The 19,066-nt window shown below is 45.5% G+C and overlaps 1 protein-coding gene across 8 annotated transcripts in view; it reads right to left on the reverse strand.

The window, feature by feature from the left end:
• Nucleotides 1-19,066, reverse strand: part of DCTD (dCMP deaminase) — an 80,368-nt gene that overhangs the window by 52,581 nt on the left and 8,721 nt on the right. For 6 of the 8 annotated variants that reach the window (XR_008679195.2, XM_055385131.2, XM_063705653.1 and 3 more), the window contains exons 4-6: nt 4,684-4,800; nt 3,226-3,322; nt 1,583-1,657 (exon numbers count right to left, since the gene is read on the reverse strand). Coding sequence is in view for 7 of the 8 variants with exons in the window: in XM_055385131.2 (XP_055241106.1) it covers nt 1,583-1,657; nt 3,226-3,322; nt 4,684-4,800 (289 nt within the window). In the remaining variant the exon portion in view is untranslated. Of the gene's footprint in view, nt 1-270; nt 1,658-3,225; nt 3,323-4,683; nt 4,801-19,066 lie in introns of those variants that run through there. The other 2 variants (XM_004040669.5, XM_019025675.4) reach the window with 1 other exon arrangement.

Consider the following 19,066-nt stretch of genomic DNA (forward strand, 5'->3'; position numbering starts at 1 on the left):
AGAGGCCTGGGCCTTACCAGGTAGATGGCCACACCTGGGACCAGGGGCAGGGTACACAGGAGAGAGGGTAGGACTAGCGGCTGCCTTCACATCTTACATAAATCTGATCCATAAAGCAGCCCCAGACATCAACCCTGGGGAACGCACGCAGCTTGGGCATCTCAAATTATTCTTTGAGCATTAAAACATATGTAATATGCTTCGGAGACAATACAGAAAGGACAGGAGCAGAGAGTTAAGCATATAATTATAATAACATAAAAATGTACATACTTTGGTAGGGTAGATTTTAATAAGATTTTAATAATATTGGTAAGGAGCCAAATTACAGAATACCCTAGAATGTGGAATACAAAATCTCAGAGACAAAATAAAAACTCATGAAAATATAAGAGCACTTTAAAAAGGTAATAATCTTTAGGATAAAGAAAGCCTTTTCTCAACACAGGTACTGAGCATGTTTAATAAAAATTAAATGAGATTAAAGAGAAGGGGCACAGCCACATGCTCCCCGCCCCGCGGTGATTAGGAAGGTGATGTTTATGTAGGTGAAAGCATGGAGCCAGGGCACAGAAGAGCTCCGAACACCAACAGTGCTGCAATAAGCTGTCTCCACGTGGGCGGAATTTCTCACAATCCACTCACGGGATAGGAATTAATTTTCTCTCCAGATGCAGAGGGGCCTTGTACATGAACCGCGTTGGCACGCGGAGGAGGCGCAACACATTCATGTTGGGGACCCCTCCCATCCACAGCCCCAGCTGCCACCACGGCAGGGCATGGGCTTTGGGGGCAACAAGGAGAGACAGGCTGTCTCCTCTAGGAACAACTCATTATTCAGCTAAACGAAATGGAAGAGCTCCATGTGACCAACAAACCCAAATTGAGCCAAAACAACAGGCGTCCCCACCCCCCAGAGGGATAATGTGCCACCACCCTGTGTGCAGTGGGAGAGCAGGGATGGAGGAAATATTCCTGGTTCAGTTACACTCCTCGTCTGTCAGAACAGATGTGCCACCCTATCTCGGATTCCGGGAGGGTGGCTGGGGGTTTCCTTCAACTCTGCAGCAAATACTTCAATGCTACTGTCATTTGAGGCCTAATTTTCTTCCAAGGGCACTATATGCCATGCTTCACTTGGGCCAGATGTTCAGATCAGTGTGTCTGCTCGTCCCCGTTAAGAACACAACCACAATTATTTATTTGTCCTTCCAGCACATGTAGCAGTGAAGAGAGGCTGCCGGATCGCAGCGGATGACAGACAGCTGATGCTCCTCTGAAGAGCCACCAGCATCCCAGCCAGCCAGGACACAGGAAGGGGAGGCACCTTCGTTCTAGCCCTGTGCACCAGGCCACCACAGGCTCCCCTATTTTAAACCCTAAATCAATAGTTCAAACACATGTAGATTCCATGTGACAAGAGAGACAGTAAGGAAGATTTGAGGCTTTATATTCTTTAGATGTCTACTTTTGCCATACTGGCTAGTAAGAAGTTATGTGTAACTTCAAGATGAAAGGCATTAGCAACTTCTTAGAAGAGGATAATGCCAATCTTCTGGAGATTGAATGAAATGTAACTCACTGAAGCTTTTGACTCGGTCTGCTGTTAATTGAATCAAAGTCAATGACAATCTTGCTGCACTTCGGTATGAATTTCCTAAAAATAAAAACAAAATACAATTATTATCTGGTGAGTAGTTAAAGCAATTTGTTTACTTTGGCTTAACTCATATTTTCTGTGCAGAGAAAAATATGTCCTGGGATTCACTTGCTATTTTCTCTCTATAGGAGCCAATTATAGTGCACCATACCAAGAGAAACACAGAGCAGAAAAGACTAAGACAAAAAAAGATGCATGGGGTGGTGTGGTTTGTATGTTTTCAGCTCTCTGAGTTCACGAATTATTGGGGAGTCAAAGGATTTCTAACAAGTCAGCTGCACAACATGATATCCGATTACTAGTTTTCCCATCAGATTTATCTTATTTTCTAGAAAAATTTCTGCAGCCAACTTGGAGTCTCTCTAATGCAAAAAAATAGTAAATTTTCTTTTGCCGCTTATATATAGCAAAAAACAACTACCTTTAGTGAGGAGTAATTTTTCAAATTACATTCTAAAAATGCAAACATAAACCAACTTTTTTTTTTTTTTTTTTGCTCATTAACTTTTCACTCGTTCCTCATTTCTTCTACAACAATTAAAAAGAAAACATTTGGGAACAAAACAAATTCTTTTAAGAATCACTGAACAAGAGAGTATACAAATAATTTGAATTTAAAGTCTCAGAAGGCACCACAGTTGAGTTCATGAGATACACTGAGCTGTATCCCTAATGACCAGCACAAGGGGCCAGGGCACGTCACCTATGACCATGGTTCCACTGCTGCTGAACGCCAATACCATGAAGCGCTGGAAAACTTTACAGTCCCAAAGGAATTTTCTGCCATGAATTAAAGGTAGTTGACCTTACTTGCAAGTAAAATATAGCTCACAACCATTTCTTAGCAAAGATAATCATAAAAATCTGTAAGACTTCAAATCTCAATGCAAAATGTTGCTGTAAAAAGAATCCCCAGGTGGTTCACACCTGTAATCCCAGCACTTTGGGAGGCTGAGGCAGGCAGCTCATGAGGTCAACAGATCGAGATCATCCTGGCCAACATGGCGAAACCCCGTCTCTACTGAAAGTACAAAAAAATTAGCTGGGTGTGGCAGGGGAGGCTGAGGCAGGAGAACTGCTTGAACCTGAGAAGCGGAGGTTGCAGTGAGCCAGGATCGCACCACTGCACTCTAGCCTGGTGACAGAGCGAGAGTCCGTCTCAAAAAAAAAAAGAGAGAATCCCCAATGTTTCAATCTGGCAGGCTACTTTCATCCTAAATTTTCTATGCCAAAGTTGTTACATTTGCAAAATTTACCAAGGTTTGGCATTCCTATTATAAAACTTGTGAATGTTTAAACTTCTCACTACTTGAATAATTAGTCTAATTACCCCGGAAAGTTACTGAAATTAAAGTACAATCATTAAACAAACGGTCTTCAGATTTTCCTGTCACTGCTCTTAAATATCTACCCCTATAATAGTCTTTAAATTCTTATGCCCTTGCATTTCTAAAGACACTTCCAAGTGTGGAAGTCAGGCATCACAAGGAGGAGACAAGGTCAAATACATCTCTTCATCAGCCTTCACCCTACCCCGTCCCCCCGCCTGCGTTCTCCCCGCTTACCGGAATGTCACCCCAGCCATATTAAACAGGAGCCTCGCAGCAGTTGCCTCGTCACTATCATGGTATTTATCAGACATGAAAATCACTTCTTTTATACCTGTAAGGTAACAATGGGAGCTCCCTTAGTGTACGCACATACAGATGCTGCAAAAGACAGGCGGAAGCAGCTGGAGCACTTTTAGCGTCTATGATTAATGACCTTTTCTGAGTGTGCTTGCAGACAGTGTCCAGTCACTGAAATACATATCTGCCGCTTTCTAATACAGCAGAGGGTGGATTCTATCTAATCTTCCCTCCAGTCTTTATGGATTTTTTTTTTAAACAAATGCAAAGGGAAAACATGTCAAGTAGTCAAGCCTTGATCCGATTAACCAATTTCCCTTACTACAGGTAATCAAGGCAGTATTCACAAGGTAGCTTCTCTTACTAGCGGGAGGACTAATGGAGGGAGTGGGGGCTGCTGGCAAATTCAGAGGTGGGCACCACTGTGCTTCCCAGCATGGCTTTGCAGACCACTTCAAACCAGCTCTACAGAGGGCAGATCTGTTTTCTTGTCCTGATCTCAGCAGGCAGCGCTAACTCGGGAGCCAGGAATCCCAAGGGCCCCGCACTGAAGGCCGCTGCTCCATCAGCCTCTGAAGGGAGAGGAGGCTGCAGTGTGGGGCCCAGACTGCTCGGCCCACAGGCCTGCCACCTCCTCCACACCCAAGCACCGCGAGGAGAGCTTCCCAGGAATGGTGACGGCAACAGCCAGGGAGCCCACGCGACTCCTCAGTACCAGCAGACTGCTTCTGCTCTGAGATCCATGGGGCTGGTGATAAACGGCCCCTTTAAACCACACATTTGGCTAAACATGATAAGTCTTTAAATCTCCAGCCGAGAGTTTTATGGAGACAAAGTGTAGCTGAATCTTAGATGTGACAGTTTGAAAAAGGTGAAATATTCAGAATACAATGGTGTAGATTTATGGGAACTGTAAAATAAGAAAACCTGAAGGTAGTGCCATTTGGGTCTTATGACATTTATATGCCAAGGTATGTTGAGATCATCAAATATCTACCATGTATTAGATACAAATTAAAATTTCATATACAGACTCCCAGCTGACCTTGTTTCTGACAGAAGTTCATTTCTTCCCTCCCCCAAATCTATGCACAATATGTCAGAGAACAGTAAATTGACAGTAATTATATGCAATGCCTGTGTTGTTTTTTGGCAGCTTGCAGTTTAAGAAGTTGCAAACTAAATTAAAAACATGCTAAGAATCACAGAGGATACAATTAGTCTTAGAATACCTGGCACCATTCAAAAACAAAACACGGGAAATATCTTGCAAAGCTGATAGTGCAATTAATTTAGATCTAAACAATAGCAATTTAAGATCAAACACATCAGCAATGAGCTACTGACGAGCAGGCAGCAATGCAAATGTGACAAATGGAAAGACCCGGTTCCTACCTGCCTGGATGATGAGCTTAGCGCATTCATTACAAGGGAACAAGGCGACATACATACTACAGCCTTTCACATCGGTCGAATTTTTGTTCATGATGGCATTCAGCTCGGCATGGCACACTGTGGGTTGAAAGGGAAAGAAAGAAAAACTTTGGTTGCAGCTCATGAAGAATTTACTAAGTGTTAACACATTCCATTCCCCCCTCGGAAATAACATATAACAGACTCAAGTAAAAACATTGATTAGAAATGGCAAGTCCTAAGAATACCAAATGAGGCCCGCGTGGTCTGGCTGGTTGCTGATGAGCAGTGAGGCCTGAAGGCACCTAGAGCGGCCAGGACAGCCGAGGTCAAGTGCCTTCCCCACCCTAAGCGCAGCTCCACTTCACGGTTCCACAAGACCCTGGGGCATGGAAGTGCCCACCTGAGCTGGCTCATTGGTGTGCTGACATGCGCACACGGGGAAGTTCACCGTGGCCGTTAAGAGGGCTAGGGGATTTTAAGAGCAAGAGAATCAACAAGTGACGAAGCTGAGCGTGTCCATCCTGAGGGATCTGCTTCACCACATCGTGCTCAGCCCACATATGCACAAGGAAAAACGCCAGCAGCCAGACAGGGTCTCGTTCTGTTGCCCAGAGGGCAGTGGCATGATCACATCTCACTGCAGCCTCGAACTCCTGGGCTCAAGTGATCCTCCCAACTCAGCCTTCCAAGTAGCTGGGACTACAGACGTGCCACCAAGCCCAGCTAATTTTTTGTATCTTTTGTAGAGATGGAGTCTCACTATGTTGCCCAGGCTGGTCTTGAAATCCTGGCCATAAGTGATCTTCCCATCTTGGCCTCCCAAAGCTGTGGGATTACAGGTGTGGGCCACCATGCCCAGCCCAGTCTGTCTTTTATAAGAAAAACATTCATCCACTGAAATGGCAATGACTAGTTGAGCTCCTGATAGACCAGTGCATTCCATCCATGATCCCGGGTCACATCCGGACCTGCCTGAGTTCAGAGTCAAGGGGATCCCTTTCCTCCCTCTCTCGAACCTGGCAAAGCCAACACACACCCCAGGTCCAGTTTGCCTAGATGCTCCCACTCCCTAATCCACAGGCGACATCCTCCTTGAGGGGGAATGAGTGATGCCCACAGCACACACCTGGGTTTGACTCCCTCATCCTGCCCAGGAGGTTTCTGGATGGCCGTCTTGTATCGTTACTGAATTTTCCTGGGTGTGTTATCTAAAACTCTATTATAAATCCTAACAGCCGTGACTTGCAAACCTCTCTGATATCAGAACACCCTTAGGCGCTTCCAAAATACAGAGATCTGTGCCCTGTGCCTGCAGAGTGTGATGGCCTGGGCTGTGGCTTGGGCTTGAATTTGTAAGCAATTCCCCGGGTAATTCCAATGTGCAGACAAGTTCCGGAAGCACTGCCTTCTGGCTCCCCTGGTATTCCCAGCACATGCTATGCACACAAGTGCTAAAATAAATATTTGTCAAACGAGTTAATGAATGACATCCGGCCATGGCCCACATCACACAAGCCACCTAGAATATAAATATGGGAATCTTCAAGGTCTCCCCTACCCTCTCCAGCCTGCCAACCTTCTACACGTAACACTTCCAGGAGTTCTAAGGCCTTAAATGAGCAGTGGCCTAAACTTATGGCGCTCATACATTTCAGTCCCGACTCACTTGCTTCATCGATGATCATTTACTGAGCACCTACTCTGGGTCAGAGAGATGAAGGCCTGCCCACTCTCCTCAGCCAGCCTCCCATGTTTGAGTGCAGCTGCAGCTACCTCTGTGTGCCTGGGTCCCCCAGCAGCAATGCAATGTTGCAGGCATAAGGCTGACTGAAAGCTCTCTCAGGAAATGTTAGGAAGTGTTCATTTTTGTCTACAAATTCCATGTTTTAGGAGGTCTCAGTCCTGCCTAAAACTGAGCAATCTCTCCTGGCATTGCAGGAAAATCAAAAAAGGCAAACAAGCTGTGCTTCATTGACCACAGCCCATCAGAGAATAATCTTCGCTGCCCAGAGTGACCAGAGCCATGCCCCGAGACTTGCAGGTCTCATAAACCCTGATGGCATAGGAGGACAAGGAAAGACAAGAGAAGGGTGCGAGGGCCCGGGCTTGGGAAGGCACAAGGTATGGCCACATGTGCGCTGGCCTTGGAGGGGCTCCCGTGACCCCTTCTCCCCTTGTGACCAGGATGCTCCAGAGCTGGGTTTCACACTGCTTGGTGTTAAAAACAATCACATGTAATTGTTTCTTTTATTTCCCCCTTGAGGGCAGAGCCCAGCCTAGGTTCTTTGTAACTCCCCCAGAGTCTAATGTGATGCCATGAACATAATGGGTGTTAAATATTTATCGAATGAATAAAGGAGGAAATGCAGATTCCAATTATTGATGGTGACGTTCGGAAGTACTGAAAGTCCTCTTAAATTCAAATATCAGAAATATGCTCTCCCATCTAATAAATACTTTTGGATGGTGCTAGTATTAATATTCAGAACTGCAGAGCCTCTGCATCTGTTATGAAACACTATGATAGCGTCCTCTAAGAACTGTCACGCTCACTGCAATGAGCTTCCTCTACTTCATCCCAGGCAGTTTGGGGCAAAATTTAACAGTATAGGTCTGGATTCATTAGTGAAAATTACCATATGAAACAGATTCTCTTGGGCAGCATCTGACATCCCTGTGTACAGAGGGCGATTTATAGAAATAATGCACAGCATTATAAACAGACTTCCTTTCTTTTAACCAAAAAATCACAAGATGAAGAATGTAAAGCTTCTTGTTAAAAAAATATATATCTGAATATTAATATTAAAAATAAATATTAAATATATATCATATCTGAATATTAATACCAGCACCATCAAAAAGTATTTATTAGATGGGAGAGCATATTTCTGTTATTTGAATTTAAGAGGACTTTCAGTACTTCCCAACATCACCATCAATAATTGGAATCTGCATTTCCTCCTTTATTCATTTGATAAATATTTAGCACCCATATATATATATATATATATATATTTACATATATATAAAGCTACTGGGCAATATGAACAGTAGTGTGTCAGGTACACATGAGACTCTAAGAGGAACAATCCAAAATCCCACACACGCAAAAGTGGACACTGACAAACAGGAAACTCAAGTGTTCAGTGGAGAGTGTAAGATCAACCCCACCCTGGTCTCTCTTGCTGGTTCCCGCACCCTTCCCCAGACCCCCTCAGCCCTGTCTTATGATCACAGGCTTGCCTGACCCGCACCTGCGGGGCTGAGGAGAGAAGCCCCAACCCAGAGGAGCACCTGAGGCCGCAACCCAGCCCTGCCCCCTTCGTAACTCCCAGCTGCCGCCTGTTGTGGTCCTGAAATCCAGCTTCACCTTTGTGGCTGACACTCGTCTATCAGCTCCAGGATCTCCATAGCCCTGAAACTCTGACCCTCGCTGTCCCCCAGGCCGCCCTGCACCTCCTTTTGGGCCTGTCCTGAGGAGACAGGACTCAGCCAGGCCTCAGCCCCCAGACTGTCCTCAGAGAGGAAACTAGGGAAACTAACTTGATGACTTCCTCCAATTTGTTTAAAGCAAGTGGGTCAGAGTAAAGTTTGGGGATTCATTTACTTGTGTCGACTGGCCATCAACACTGATCAAATAACAGGCACCTGCCAAATCCACTTCAGGCCACAAAGAGCACTCGATGACTGCCTGGCCTGTGACGAGCTCATGCCTGCCCTGGATGGCCAGACCACCACAGGCCAAGCATCCTCCCCTCTGTACTCTCCACCTCTGCCAGCGAGTGTGGACAAAGAGCTTTGCAACAAGGGCAGCACGAGGGCTCAAGGTCCAATTTGCTGCTTGGAAGCTGGATGACCTTCGACAGGGTGGCTGAGCGCTCTTGTAATTTGCAGGAGTGACAGTGGATCTCAGAAAGTGCATTTCCAGCTAACTAAATAAAAGCAATTTAAAAAATAGCAAGTACATCCGATGTCTTTGCTTTTTTCCTAAGGTTTCCAGTTTCATTCCTCTATCCTCCAGAACAGGTGACTTTCTCTAAAACAAGCTTTCACTATCTAAACACGGCCTCCTCTCCCCAGGCAAACACAAGGCCGTGCTCCCAGCCCCTTCCTCCCTCCATCTCTGAGGGCTCCCGCTTCTCTCTGCTCGTTTTTCTTCTCCCGTAAGCATGCATACTTAGTCCTTAGTCTAGAGAGGTCATCTTGTCAGCCTTTTAGGATTCTTTTTTTCCTCCTTTCAAGATGAAATCATCCTATCTACAATTGTTACTACAATTTATTTTTAAAATAATTGTCTTCTGACTTTGTAAGGCATACATAATCCCCAGTTTTCTCTAAAATAATGTTTTTCAAACTGCAGGTCATGAAATCAGTTCAGTGAGTTACACCAGCTTTTTCTTCTGTTTTAATGAAATAGGTAAGAAGGGAAGGATAGAGATCAGAATGGATCCCACATACAAGGTTAAATACTATTCCTAAAAATTATGTTTCAGGTGTCAACTGTGTTTGCTGGGTCACCACATATCTGCCAATTTCCGTGGTGTAGACATTTTTTCACACAGCCAATCTCCCACTCCCAACCAATATGATGTATACTTGGGAAGCAATGCGCGCAGTTGGCTCTGATGACCTGATGAAAGCCAGCTCCACAGGCCACTGGAGGGTCTCGTCATCATGAAAACCCAAGGTCTCTTCTGGCCTGGAACCTTTTGATTCACCTGCTCTCTTTGGACTCCTCTCTATTCTAAAACCTCTCAGGACCACCACACACTTGTGTTCTCTTTCTGCTTTACTTTTCTGTAGGTCCTTTTATTTTTCCTGCCTTTGTGGGCACTTCCCAAGGTAAAATATTGGTCTTTGATTTTTCTCCCATAGTCACTGCCCTTTTTTTTTTCTTTTTTTTTTTTTTTAGATGGAGTTTTGCTCTTGTTGTCCAGGCTGGAGTGCAATGACGTGATCTCAGCTCACTGCAACCTCTGCCTACCAGTTTCAAGCGATGATTCTCCTGCCTCAGCCTCCCGAGTAGCTGGGAGTACAGGCACCCGTCACCATGCCCAGCTAATTCTTGTATTTTTAGTAGAGACAGAGTTTCGCTATGTTGGCCAGGCTGGTCTGGAACTCCTGACCTCAGGTGATCCACCTGCCTCGGCCTCCAAAAGTGCTGGGATTACAGGCATGAGCCACCGCGCCCGGCCAGTCACTGACCTTAAGAATCCATCTGTTCATAGATTCTCAGATGCCAGATCCATCTGTAAAACCTGAAATCTGGTGTCTAGCCATAACTGCCCATCTTCTCCCCAGGCCTTTTCTTTTGGGTGGTCTGGGGCTTCCATGTACCTTTCCTCTATGGGTTAAATATCTCTTATCCAAAATGCTTAGGAGCAGAATTGTTTCAGATTTCAGATTTTAAAATGTTTGCATTATACTTACCAGGTGAGCATCCCAAATCCAAACATTTGAAATCCAGAGTGCTCCATGAGCATTTCCTTCAAGTGTCATGCTGGCGTGCAAAAGGTTTCAGATTTTGGGCCAGGTGCAGTAGCTCATGCCTGTAATCCCAGCACTTTGGGAGGCCAAGTGGGGGAGATCGTTTGAGTTCAAGAGTTCAAGAACAGCTTACGCAACATAGTGACAGCTCATCTCTACTGAAAATTAAAAAACTTAGGCAGGTATGGTGGCGTACACCTGTAGTCCTAGCTACTTGGGGGGCTGAGGCGGGAGGACTGCTTGAGCCCAGGAGGTCAAGGCTGCAGTGAGCTGTGTTTGCACCACTGTACTCCAGCCTGGGCAACAGAGCAAGACCCCGTCTCAGAAAAAAAAAAAAAGTTTCAGATTTTGATTTTTGGATTTGGCACGCTCAACCTGTACAACAAACATTCCACAGATATTTGACAGCAATAAACAAAGGAATAAATTTACCTTTCCCTAGAGTGAACATTTTTGTTGTGATGCCTGGATGAACTGCAGCAAGAGCTACAACTAACCAAAACTAACCAAGAAGTAATTGTTAGTTTTTATATTCGTAGTAGGAATAAGGATCAAGTATTTCAAAGTTACTGTGTCTAGGAAGTATTCATAAGTTAGTCTAAATTGTAAAAAAAAAAAAGAAAAAAAAGATAAAATGTTCAACCTAGAATTACACATCTACAGCTAAGCAATAAGCAAAATAAATCTGCAAACAGTACATATATATTTGATAAGCACAAAGAGTGACACACAACCCTCCAGTTATTTGCAACCTTGTTTAAAAGGAAAAGAATCAAATGCTGAAAATATCAGATTAATGCTTAGAAGGCCTTGATTGCCAGAAGAGACTTTCTGTTTCAGGTAATTATAAGACAATTCATATGCTTTGGTTTTTTTTTTTTTCTTTTCTATTACTAACTGTCAGAATTCAGAACTGCATTAACCTTGGACCATGGAGAAGAGACTGTATAATTAGAAAACTGTATTTTTCAAATTCTCTCTTACTAGGGCTTGATTAATCCTTACTGTCTCATGTAGGCGGTTCTCTAGAAGTTTGACAAATTAACAGGATACATTCCATCCCTGGTTAGATTTAAGAGTTCAGCGTTTTATAGATTTGACTTTCACCTCATCTGATATAAGACTGATACAATATCTATTTTAGACAATAGTATTATAAGGTTACTCAGATAGGTTTGTTTAAAAACCCTAAATAATGCTGAACAAATTCTAATTGCTGCCTAAATAATTTAGCAGTGATAGTGTTATTCTACCCTCAACTGATCTTCATCTGCTACGGAGACGTGACAGGAACTACTGGGGCCTGAGAAAATTTGGAGTCAGGAAAATGAAGATTCTGATCTAGTTCTGAACTCTAGTTCTAGTTCTGAACTCTCCAGGTTGCTTAAAAATCCCTCATTTTTAGTGACACAGGATTTTCCTTAAAGAAAACGATGTCCTTAGACCTGAGGGTTGTTCTGCCAAAGCTGACCTGAACAGGTGGCAGCCTGGTGTGGCGGCTCCCGCCAGGATCAGGGTCAGAAGGCCAGGCATGGAGTGCCTGCTGCCACTGAGAACAGACCTGCAACGCCTTCTGCCGCCACCCCAGGCTGAGCCGTTCAGAGCACGGACAGTTCTGTTCACTGACAAGACAAGGGTCAGGACTCGAGCTAAGAAGCGTCTGCTCACGGCCTTCTGGAATGAAAAGGTGGGAAGCATCACCCTCTATTATTTCTACTGGGTTCCCACCCTGCAATTAACAAGCGACATGAAATGGCATACCCAAGTTCAAGGTTGACCTGTGCATTAAAAAAAAAAAAAACTCAGTAATTTACAGGATTTTCTACTTCCATTCTGATGACAAAGCTTTTTGTCATTACTTGCTGAAGTTAGGGCCTGAGTGTTTTTACTTCTGGGATCCTATAGTTATCAGAGTTGCTAAACCTGGACATGTTGTCTCTGGGAGCACCTGCACCCCTGCCCCGGCCCCCACTGCCCACAGATGCCTGATGGAAACTTCCGCTGAGGGATGGGGTACACACTTACTCCTCTAACTGATCCATTTATGGAACTGCTTCACAGCTTCTGGAACTAAAATGGAATTTCAACTACTTGTTTCTTAATTATTGAAAGATATCCTGACAGGGCCTCATATGTCACTGCCAGCCTCCGGAGTACCTATCTTTCACGTCAATAATTTAACAACAGAATAGCCGCGACAATTGAGCCCCCCCAACCCCCACCAAGTACACTCTCCCAAAAGCTTATGAAGTGTTCCCAATTATGGCTTCCCCAAAATCTAAAGCAAAGATTTCTAGAATTTGGTCCCAAATAATGTTACCTCTCTATCTTATCTCTCCTGCATGAAGTTCCTATTAGTAAAGCAGCAATCTGGCTCATTATCAAGGTTTTCAAATGATTTGAAATAAAGGTGGAACTGGGGAAGGGAGCACCATATAGAAATCAACAGATATCACTTCTCTAAGACAGTTCCACCAGACAAGCCCCTCTTGCTCCCCGCCCCTCTCCTGGCTAAGGCCCTGTCTTCCTCCTGCCAGCCTGCTGGACTGCTCCAAAGCCTACGTCCCTCTAAGCCTGCTCAGACAGAGCCCTGTCCCCCACCCAGGGGAGCAGCCCTTAGTAACAGGACTGGAACAAGAAAATAAAACAGTTTAAAACTTTCGCAGTTTCCCAGGTATGTTCTGGTAAGTTCTGGTTGCAAACTGGCCTGCACTGGGTGGAGAGCTAACAGGGCTGGGTGTGGGCTGCGGGATGGAGGCGGGTCTGGTCCCTGCAGAGCTCACACCAGCTGGGCTGCAGATGCCCCAGCATGGAAATCAGTAGCGGCCCGAGTGCAAGCTAAAGCAACACAGTAGGACTGCTGAAGGAGTGCTGAGAAAATCCAGAAAACGGGGGTTCTAGGCACTGCTCGCAGGTGCAAGGGGAACTGAATCTTCAAGTAACATTGTTTCTGTAGAAAAATGTATGTGGATTACAAATGTCTTTTCAGAACAAAGGGATTTAAATCCTAGGATGTGCCTACACAAAGGTAATACCCTGTTCAAATTCCAGCCTCTCTCAGCTACGAATAGGAATAACGACACCCGCCCCTTCCCATCTCACAGGGTCACACGAACAGCAAGTGAGGGACACAGTAGGAAAATGCTGTGTGAACTCCAAAGAACTCTGCAAACGGGGCCTTTGTCACCAGTACTCAGAACGGGACCTGTTTCCTGAGAAAGACACTGGCTGGCAGGAACCGGGTCTTCCTGATCAGAGACAACAAGTGACAGCACTTCTGCCTCCCGATCACGCTGCACCCGACAGCCTACCTGTCCTTGGCATCCAGACACTCCTGCCCCCAGCCCAGCCCCAGGCACAGTGTGGCCTTTCTACTCAGAAGATAAAGTAACTGAGCCCTCCCGCCATGGAGGGACACATGATTCCACCTGATAGGCATGACAGTGTAAGTCTGTGTGTGAAAATAAAGACAAGAAATGGGGGTGATGTGGAGAAACCCGCCGCATGCCTGGAAAATGTGTGGGCTCTGTTCTGTTTCCACTGTGTGCCCAGAGAGGAGGGCTCTGCCAGAAGAAAATGACAGCGCAAAGGAATTCTACCAAGGTCTGGGGAGAAAGTGGTGGGTCACTCACGTAAAAGGCAGCCCATCCTGCAGGCTCTGAGGGAAGCCTCCACACCCAGGGCGCCCACCCGCCTGCCCACAGCCCAGGGCCCTGAAAGCTGAGGCAAGAACTTCTGTCTCCGCTCCTGCAACAATGCACTCAGGGGTCTAGGAGACCCCTGGTTCTGCCTGTCTTCTCTGCTTCCTCCCTACCATCTCCTCTCACACTGCCCCCAACCTACCAGTCAAGCATCTTCTTCAGCCTCAGCCTCCGGACCTAAGAAATAGAGAGAAAAGTCCCTCTCCAAGAACTGTTAGAAAGACTTAACATCTGTCAAGAGCACAGCACAGACAAGCTACTTGCTACATGTGAGTGCTTCCCACCCTCTCCCACGTGTGCCCACCTGAGACCAGGCTGTCCTGGCCTGCCCAATCCAGCCTGCCTGCGAGAATACCCATTTCTTTTTCCCTCTCTCCCACTCTGCTCCCCATCCCTGCCCCCTTCCTCACTGCCTCTTGCTAAAGCTGCGGGTGACAACTCACGGCACCCAGGGGAGCCACTTAGCCCCAATGGTAGTGCTCGGGGCTAAAGAGATTTCTGACTGTGGTAAGGCCATTATTGGTAATAAAGCCCCCAGAACTCTAATTACACTGCCTCCCTATGGGCTAAGGGCACACAATCAGGTCAGGAGAAGGAGGATGTGGAAATAGCTGTACTGCATCCACGGTAGGCCATGCCAACTCCCTTCCCACTGTTCATGTGAAATGCACACGAGATGCCTAAAATGCGTGACAATAGCACCAAGAGAAACAGAGCACTAATCAGCGCTGACAGTACTGTGATGGAGCTTAAAAGCCTCCTTTGTGTGTTAATAGTGTTTAGAGGGGAACCGGGCCTGAGCACTGGGCACTGGAAGAGGAGCTGGGATGTGTGTTCTAATTAATTCCAGCTCTCCCTGGCCTGCCTCAGGCAGCGCACTGATCCTGGGTCTGCAGGTGGAAAATGGGAAGCAACCGCCCAACTCGAGATGCTCAGATATGATGTGAGCTCCTGACACTGCCCTACATTCCTAGGACATTCTTCTCCCACCCCACACAATCAGCTCTTCTCTTCTCCCGGCGTCCAAGCTCCAACTCCCAGCTCTCTCAACCGATGGCCCTGCTTCCTCCACCGGAATGCAGCAACTGATCACACTCTGCCTTTCCCTCCAGGACCCTGCGTCTGCTGTCCTCCCCCCTCCCCCCTCAGTCCTTCCTCTTATTACCAACCAGGGTGTCTGAGAGACCGAGCCTCACAGCCTTGAACACCTTGCCTCTGTTCCAGAAATCTCTATCTCACTCTCTCTGTCTTGGACGATTCCCATCAGCAAACAAATGTCTGCTGCAGAAAAGCAAAAACCAAAGCCAAAACCAGATTCTCCTATCCTACAAACAATGCAATCCTTTCCCGTGGCCTCATCTCCATTCCAGCCACCACCCCACTTCTCTGCTCTCTTCTCGGCCACACATCCCAAAGCCCGATCTAAATAAAGCTGTCCCCATTGTCTCACCCTCTGTTCTCCTTCAAGTGGCTCCAATGTGACTTCCAACCCTATTGCTCCGCTGAAACTGTACTTGGCTGAAACTGTACTTGGCAATATCACCTCTGACCTCCACGTTGCTGAACCCCATGAACACTTTTAATCTTAGGCCTCTTGGCAGCCTCCGATACAGCTGACAAGCCCTCCTTCTTTTTTTTTTTTTTTTTTTTAGACAAAGTCTCACTCTGTTGCCAGGCTGGAGTGCAATGGCGTGATCTCGGCTCACTGCAACCTCCGCCTCCCAGGTTCAAGCAATTCTCCTGCCTCAGCCTCCCAAGTAGCTGGGACTACAGGCACGCACCAACACGCCCAGCTAATTTTTGTATTTTTAGTAGAGACGGGGTTTCACCATGTTGGCCAGGATGGTCTCGATCTCTTGACCTCATGATTCACCCGCCTCGGCCTCCCAAAGTGAGGCCTTCTTTCTTAAAACACTGCTCTGTGTGCTCATTCTCACGGGCCCTTCTTTCTCCAACCACCTTAAGCGCTGGAGCCCTCAGGGCTCAGCCACAGCTACACCTACCGCCTCTGCACATGCTCCCTTCATCAGCCACCCAGGTCGCTGGCACTGACATACCTGTACTGATACAGCCAGCCTGGACTAATCCCCAACTCATACACCCACCTGACCACCCAACCCTTTGCAGGGAGCTCTCATGGGCACCTCAGCCTTCAGGTGTCTAAATCTTCCTTGATCATCCCAAAATCTTGCTTCTCCTCGTCAGCATGCCTGTCTAGCTACTGCAACCAGAACCATTTGGGGGGAGTCAATCTACCTCTTCCACCCTTTATCATGCCATCTTCCTGATGCTGCCCCTAAAATACACCCCATCTCCAGCCAAGCCTCTCCAGCCCCAGCACCCACCCCCTCCAAGGCCCTCGCATCGTATACCACGTCACCTCCCGGCTGGCGAGTCGCTGTTTCCACTCTTGCCCCAGAACAATCCAGTTCATACACACAACCTGTCCTAGTTTGTTTGGGTTGCTCTAACAAATATCATACATTTGTAGCTTCTAAACATCAGAAATGTATTTCTCACAGCTCTGGAGGCTGGGACGTCCAAGATCAAGGGGCTGGCAGATTCGGGGTCTGGTCCCTATCTCATTAAAAAAGAAAAAAAAAGTGACTGCCTCAGAAAGGAATATTCAATCATATCTGTTTGTTTCATTAATGTTTACCTCCTCCACAATTAGTCTGCAAACTCTTCAAAAACAGAGACCCTCCCATGGCATTCTGTTGACCTCTGCAGAGTGCCCGGCATGTAGAACACATAATAAATGCCCTAGAAGTGTCTGCTGAATGAACAAATGACTACATGTGATGGTGTCTGAAAAACTCCAACACATCATAAAATAGAGTTACGATTTTAAAAAGAAAGATGACTCCAGAGAACATCCCCATCACCAGCAGACAACTGAAACTGGTAAGAGAACAGGTGACTCGTTAGTACTTATTTTAATTCCTAAAAAGTGATAACTCACATAGAGAAGGAAAAACGACAGAAGAATTCTGCTTCCCTTTATTCACCTAAACTCAAAATTAATGGCATTTTGAACAAAGTATTTTAATTGCAGAATTAAAAAATTCATGCTCAGTTATCATATTCAATATTTTAAATTTACTATGGCATCTATCATTTGAAAGAAGCACAGAGAAAATTTACACCTCCACTAATTGGTTGGCACTGACCCTTCAGACAGTGTCAGCAGAGGGGAGCGCCCATTCCCTTGCATTGCAACTCTCTTGCCTTCACCAGTATCCGCATTTATCACAGGGATTTCCCAATGTCAAGCAAGTATCTCTGTTTGAATAAATATTGTCATGCTGACTTGTTCTCTAAAGAATTTCTAAAGTCCTTTCTTTCTATTTGGTCTTAACCTCTTGTCTCTTTCAAAGAGTTTTCAGCGTGTCCCATGTAATCATACATTTTCTTTCACTCAGACATAGGATCTTTTTCTTAATTTTTTTGAGACAGGGTCTCTCATTCTGTCGTCCGGGATGGAGTTCAGTGGTGCAATCTTGGCTCACTGCTGCCTTGGCCTCCCGAGCTCAAGCAATCCTCCCACCTCAGCCTCCCTGGAGTAGCTGGGGCTACAGCTGCACGCCACAACACCCGGCTAATTTTTGTATTTTCTGTAGAGACGGGATTTCGCCATGTTGCCCAGGCTGGTCTTAAACTCTTGAACTCGAATGATCCACCTGCCTCGGCTTCCCAACGTGCTGGGATTACAGGCGTGCACTCCATACTCAGCTAGGATCTTTTTCTTTATTGCTGTTATCCAACCTTTTCTCATCCAATGTCTTTTAATCTGCATGTCTGTGGAGTAACCTACAGTCTGACTGTCCCCTCCTATTCATGCATCCTATCTCCATATGGTCTATATTCATCTTAGAACTGCGCCAGTCTTTAATCGTTACAGGAGGGAGGGAAAGGCGCCTGTTTCTATTAATTTATCCATATGTACACATGCACATTCTCCCTGTGGCATTGCCTCCAACAGTTTTTTATAGCTCTGATTTGACCGAGAACGCTTTCAGAACTCCGTAAGCTGAGAAAAAGATACTAATCTAATGCCATCAAAGCTGTAATACTTATATTTTTCCTTGGAATAAGAGAACTGGAAGAATCTTCAGTGATACTTTACTTCATAGAGATATTGAGAAATAAATGTCAGGTGATGCCTCTAACAACCCCACAGTCACTGGACATGAACATACCAAACCTGGAACCCTTGGCTCCTTACGGCGGCTCCAGGATTCTTTCGTGTGAATATGGCAATTGTTGTTTTAAGCACTATGGGGCTTTACTTAGCTAATGTGTGTATTACAGACATGCATATCCCTATCCAGATTAAAAAAAAAGGCTTCAGGAAGTAAAAGTAAAAAGCAATACAAACATTTGCAAAAATCTCTAAGAACTAGGTTTTATTGTGTATTTCTGGGAGCAAACAATATATTCATATTCTACTTTAATATAGCTGGTATTAACAAAACTTCTGAAGGGAGATTCCGGATGAAAAAAACTCAAAATACAATAAAGCTTTAGTCATTTCAGCCAATTTCAGAGAAGATCAGTCAAAATCAGCACAACTGACATAGAACAGATCACCAGAATCAAGACTATGGGAGTAATCATTCTCAGGTAACCACACTGAACAGCAATCCCTGTGTTTCTAAGCAAAGACTTAGCAAAGTTAAAGAAATAAAGAAGTGGCCGGGCATAGTGACTCAAGCCTGTAATCCCAGCACTTTGGGAGGCTGAGGCGGGTGGATCACCTGAGGTCAGGAGTTTGAGACCAGCCTGGCCAACATGGTGAAACCCCATCTCTACTAAAAATACAAAAATTAGCCAGGTGTGGTGGCACGTGCCTGTAATCACACAGCTACTCCGAGGCTGAAGCAGGAGAATCGCTTGAAACCTGGAGGTGGAGGCTGCAGTGAGCCAAGATTGTGTCACTGCATTCCAGCCTGGGTGACAGAGCAAGACTCTGTCTCAAAAAAAAAAAAAAAAAAAAAAAAGAAGAAGAAGAAATAAAGAAGGAATATCCATTTGCATTCAGATCATTAATGTGCTCAAATACTTAACATAGCTGTTTTCTAAATTAGTTTGCATGTGCCCCTGACATTTTATCAAGGCTACTAATTTTCCAACAAACCTTTTATCTTGAGAGATTATAGTACAAAGATAAA

This window comes from Gorilla gorilla, chromosome 3 (assembly GCF_029281585.2).
Source record: "Gorilla gorilla gorilla isolate KB3781 chromosome 3, NHGRI_mGorGor1-v2.1_pri, whole genome shotgun sequence".
Taxonomy (NCBI): domain Eukaryota; kingdom Metazoa; phylum Chordata; class Mammalia; order Primates; family Hominidae; genus Gorilla; species Gorilla gorilla.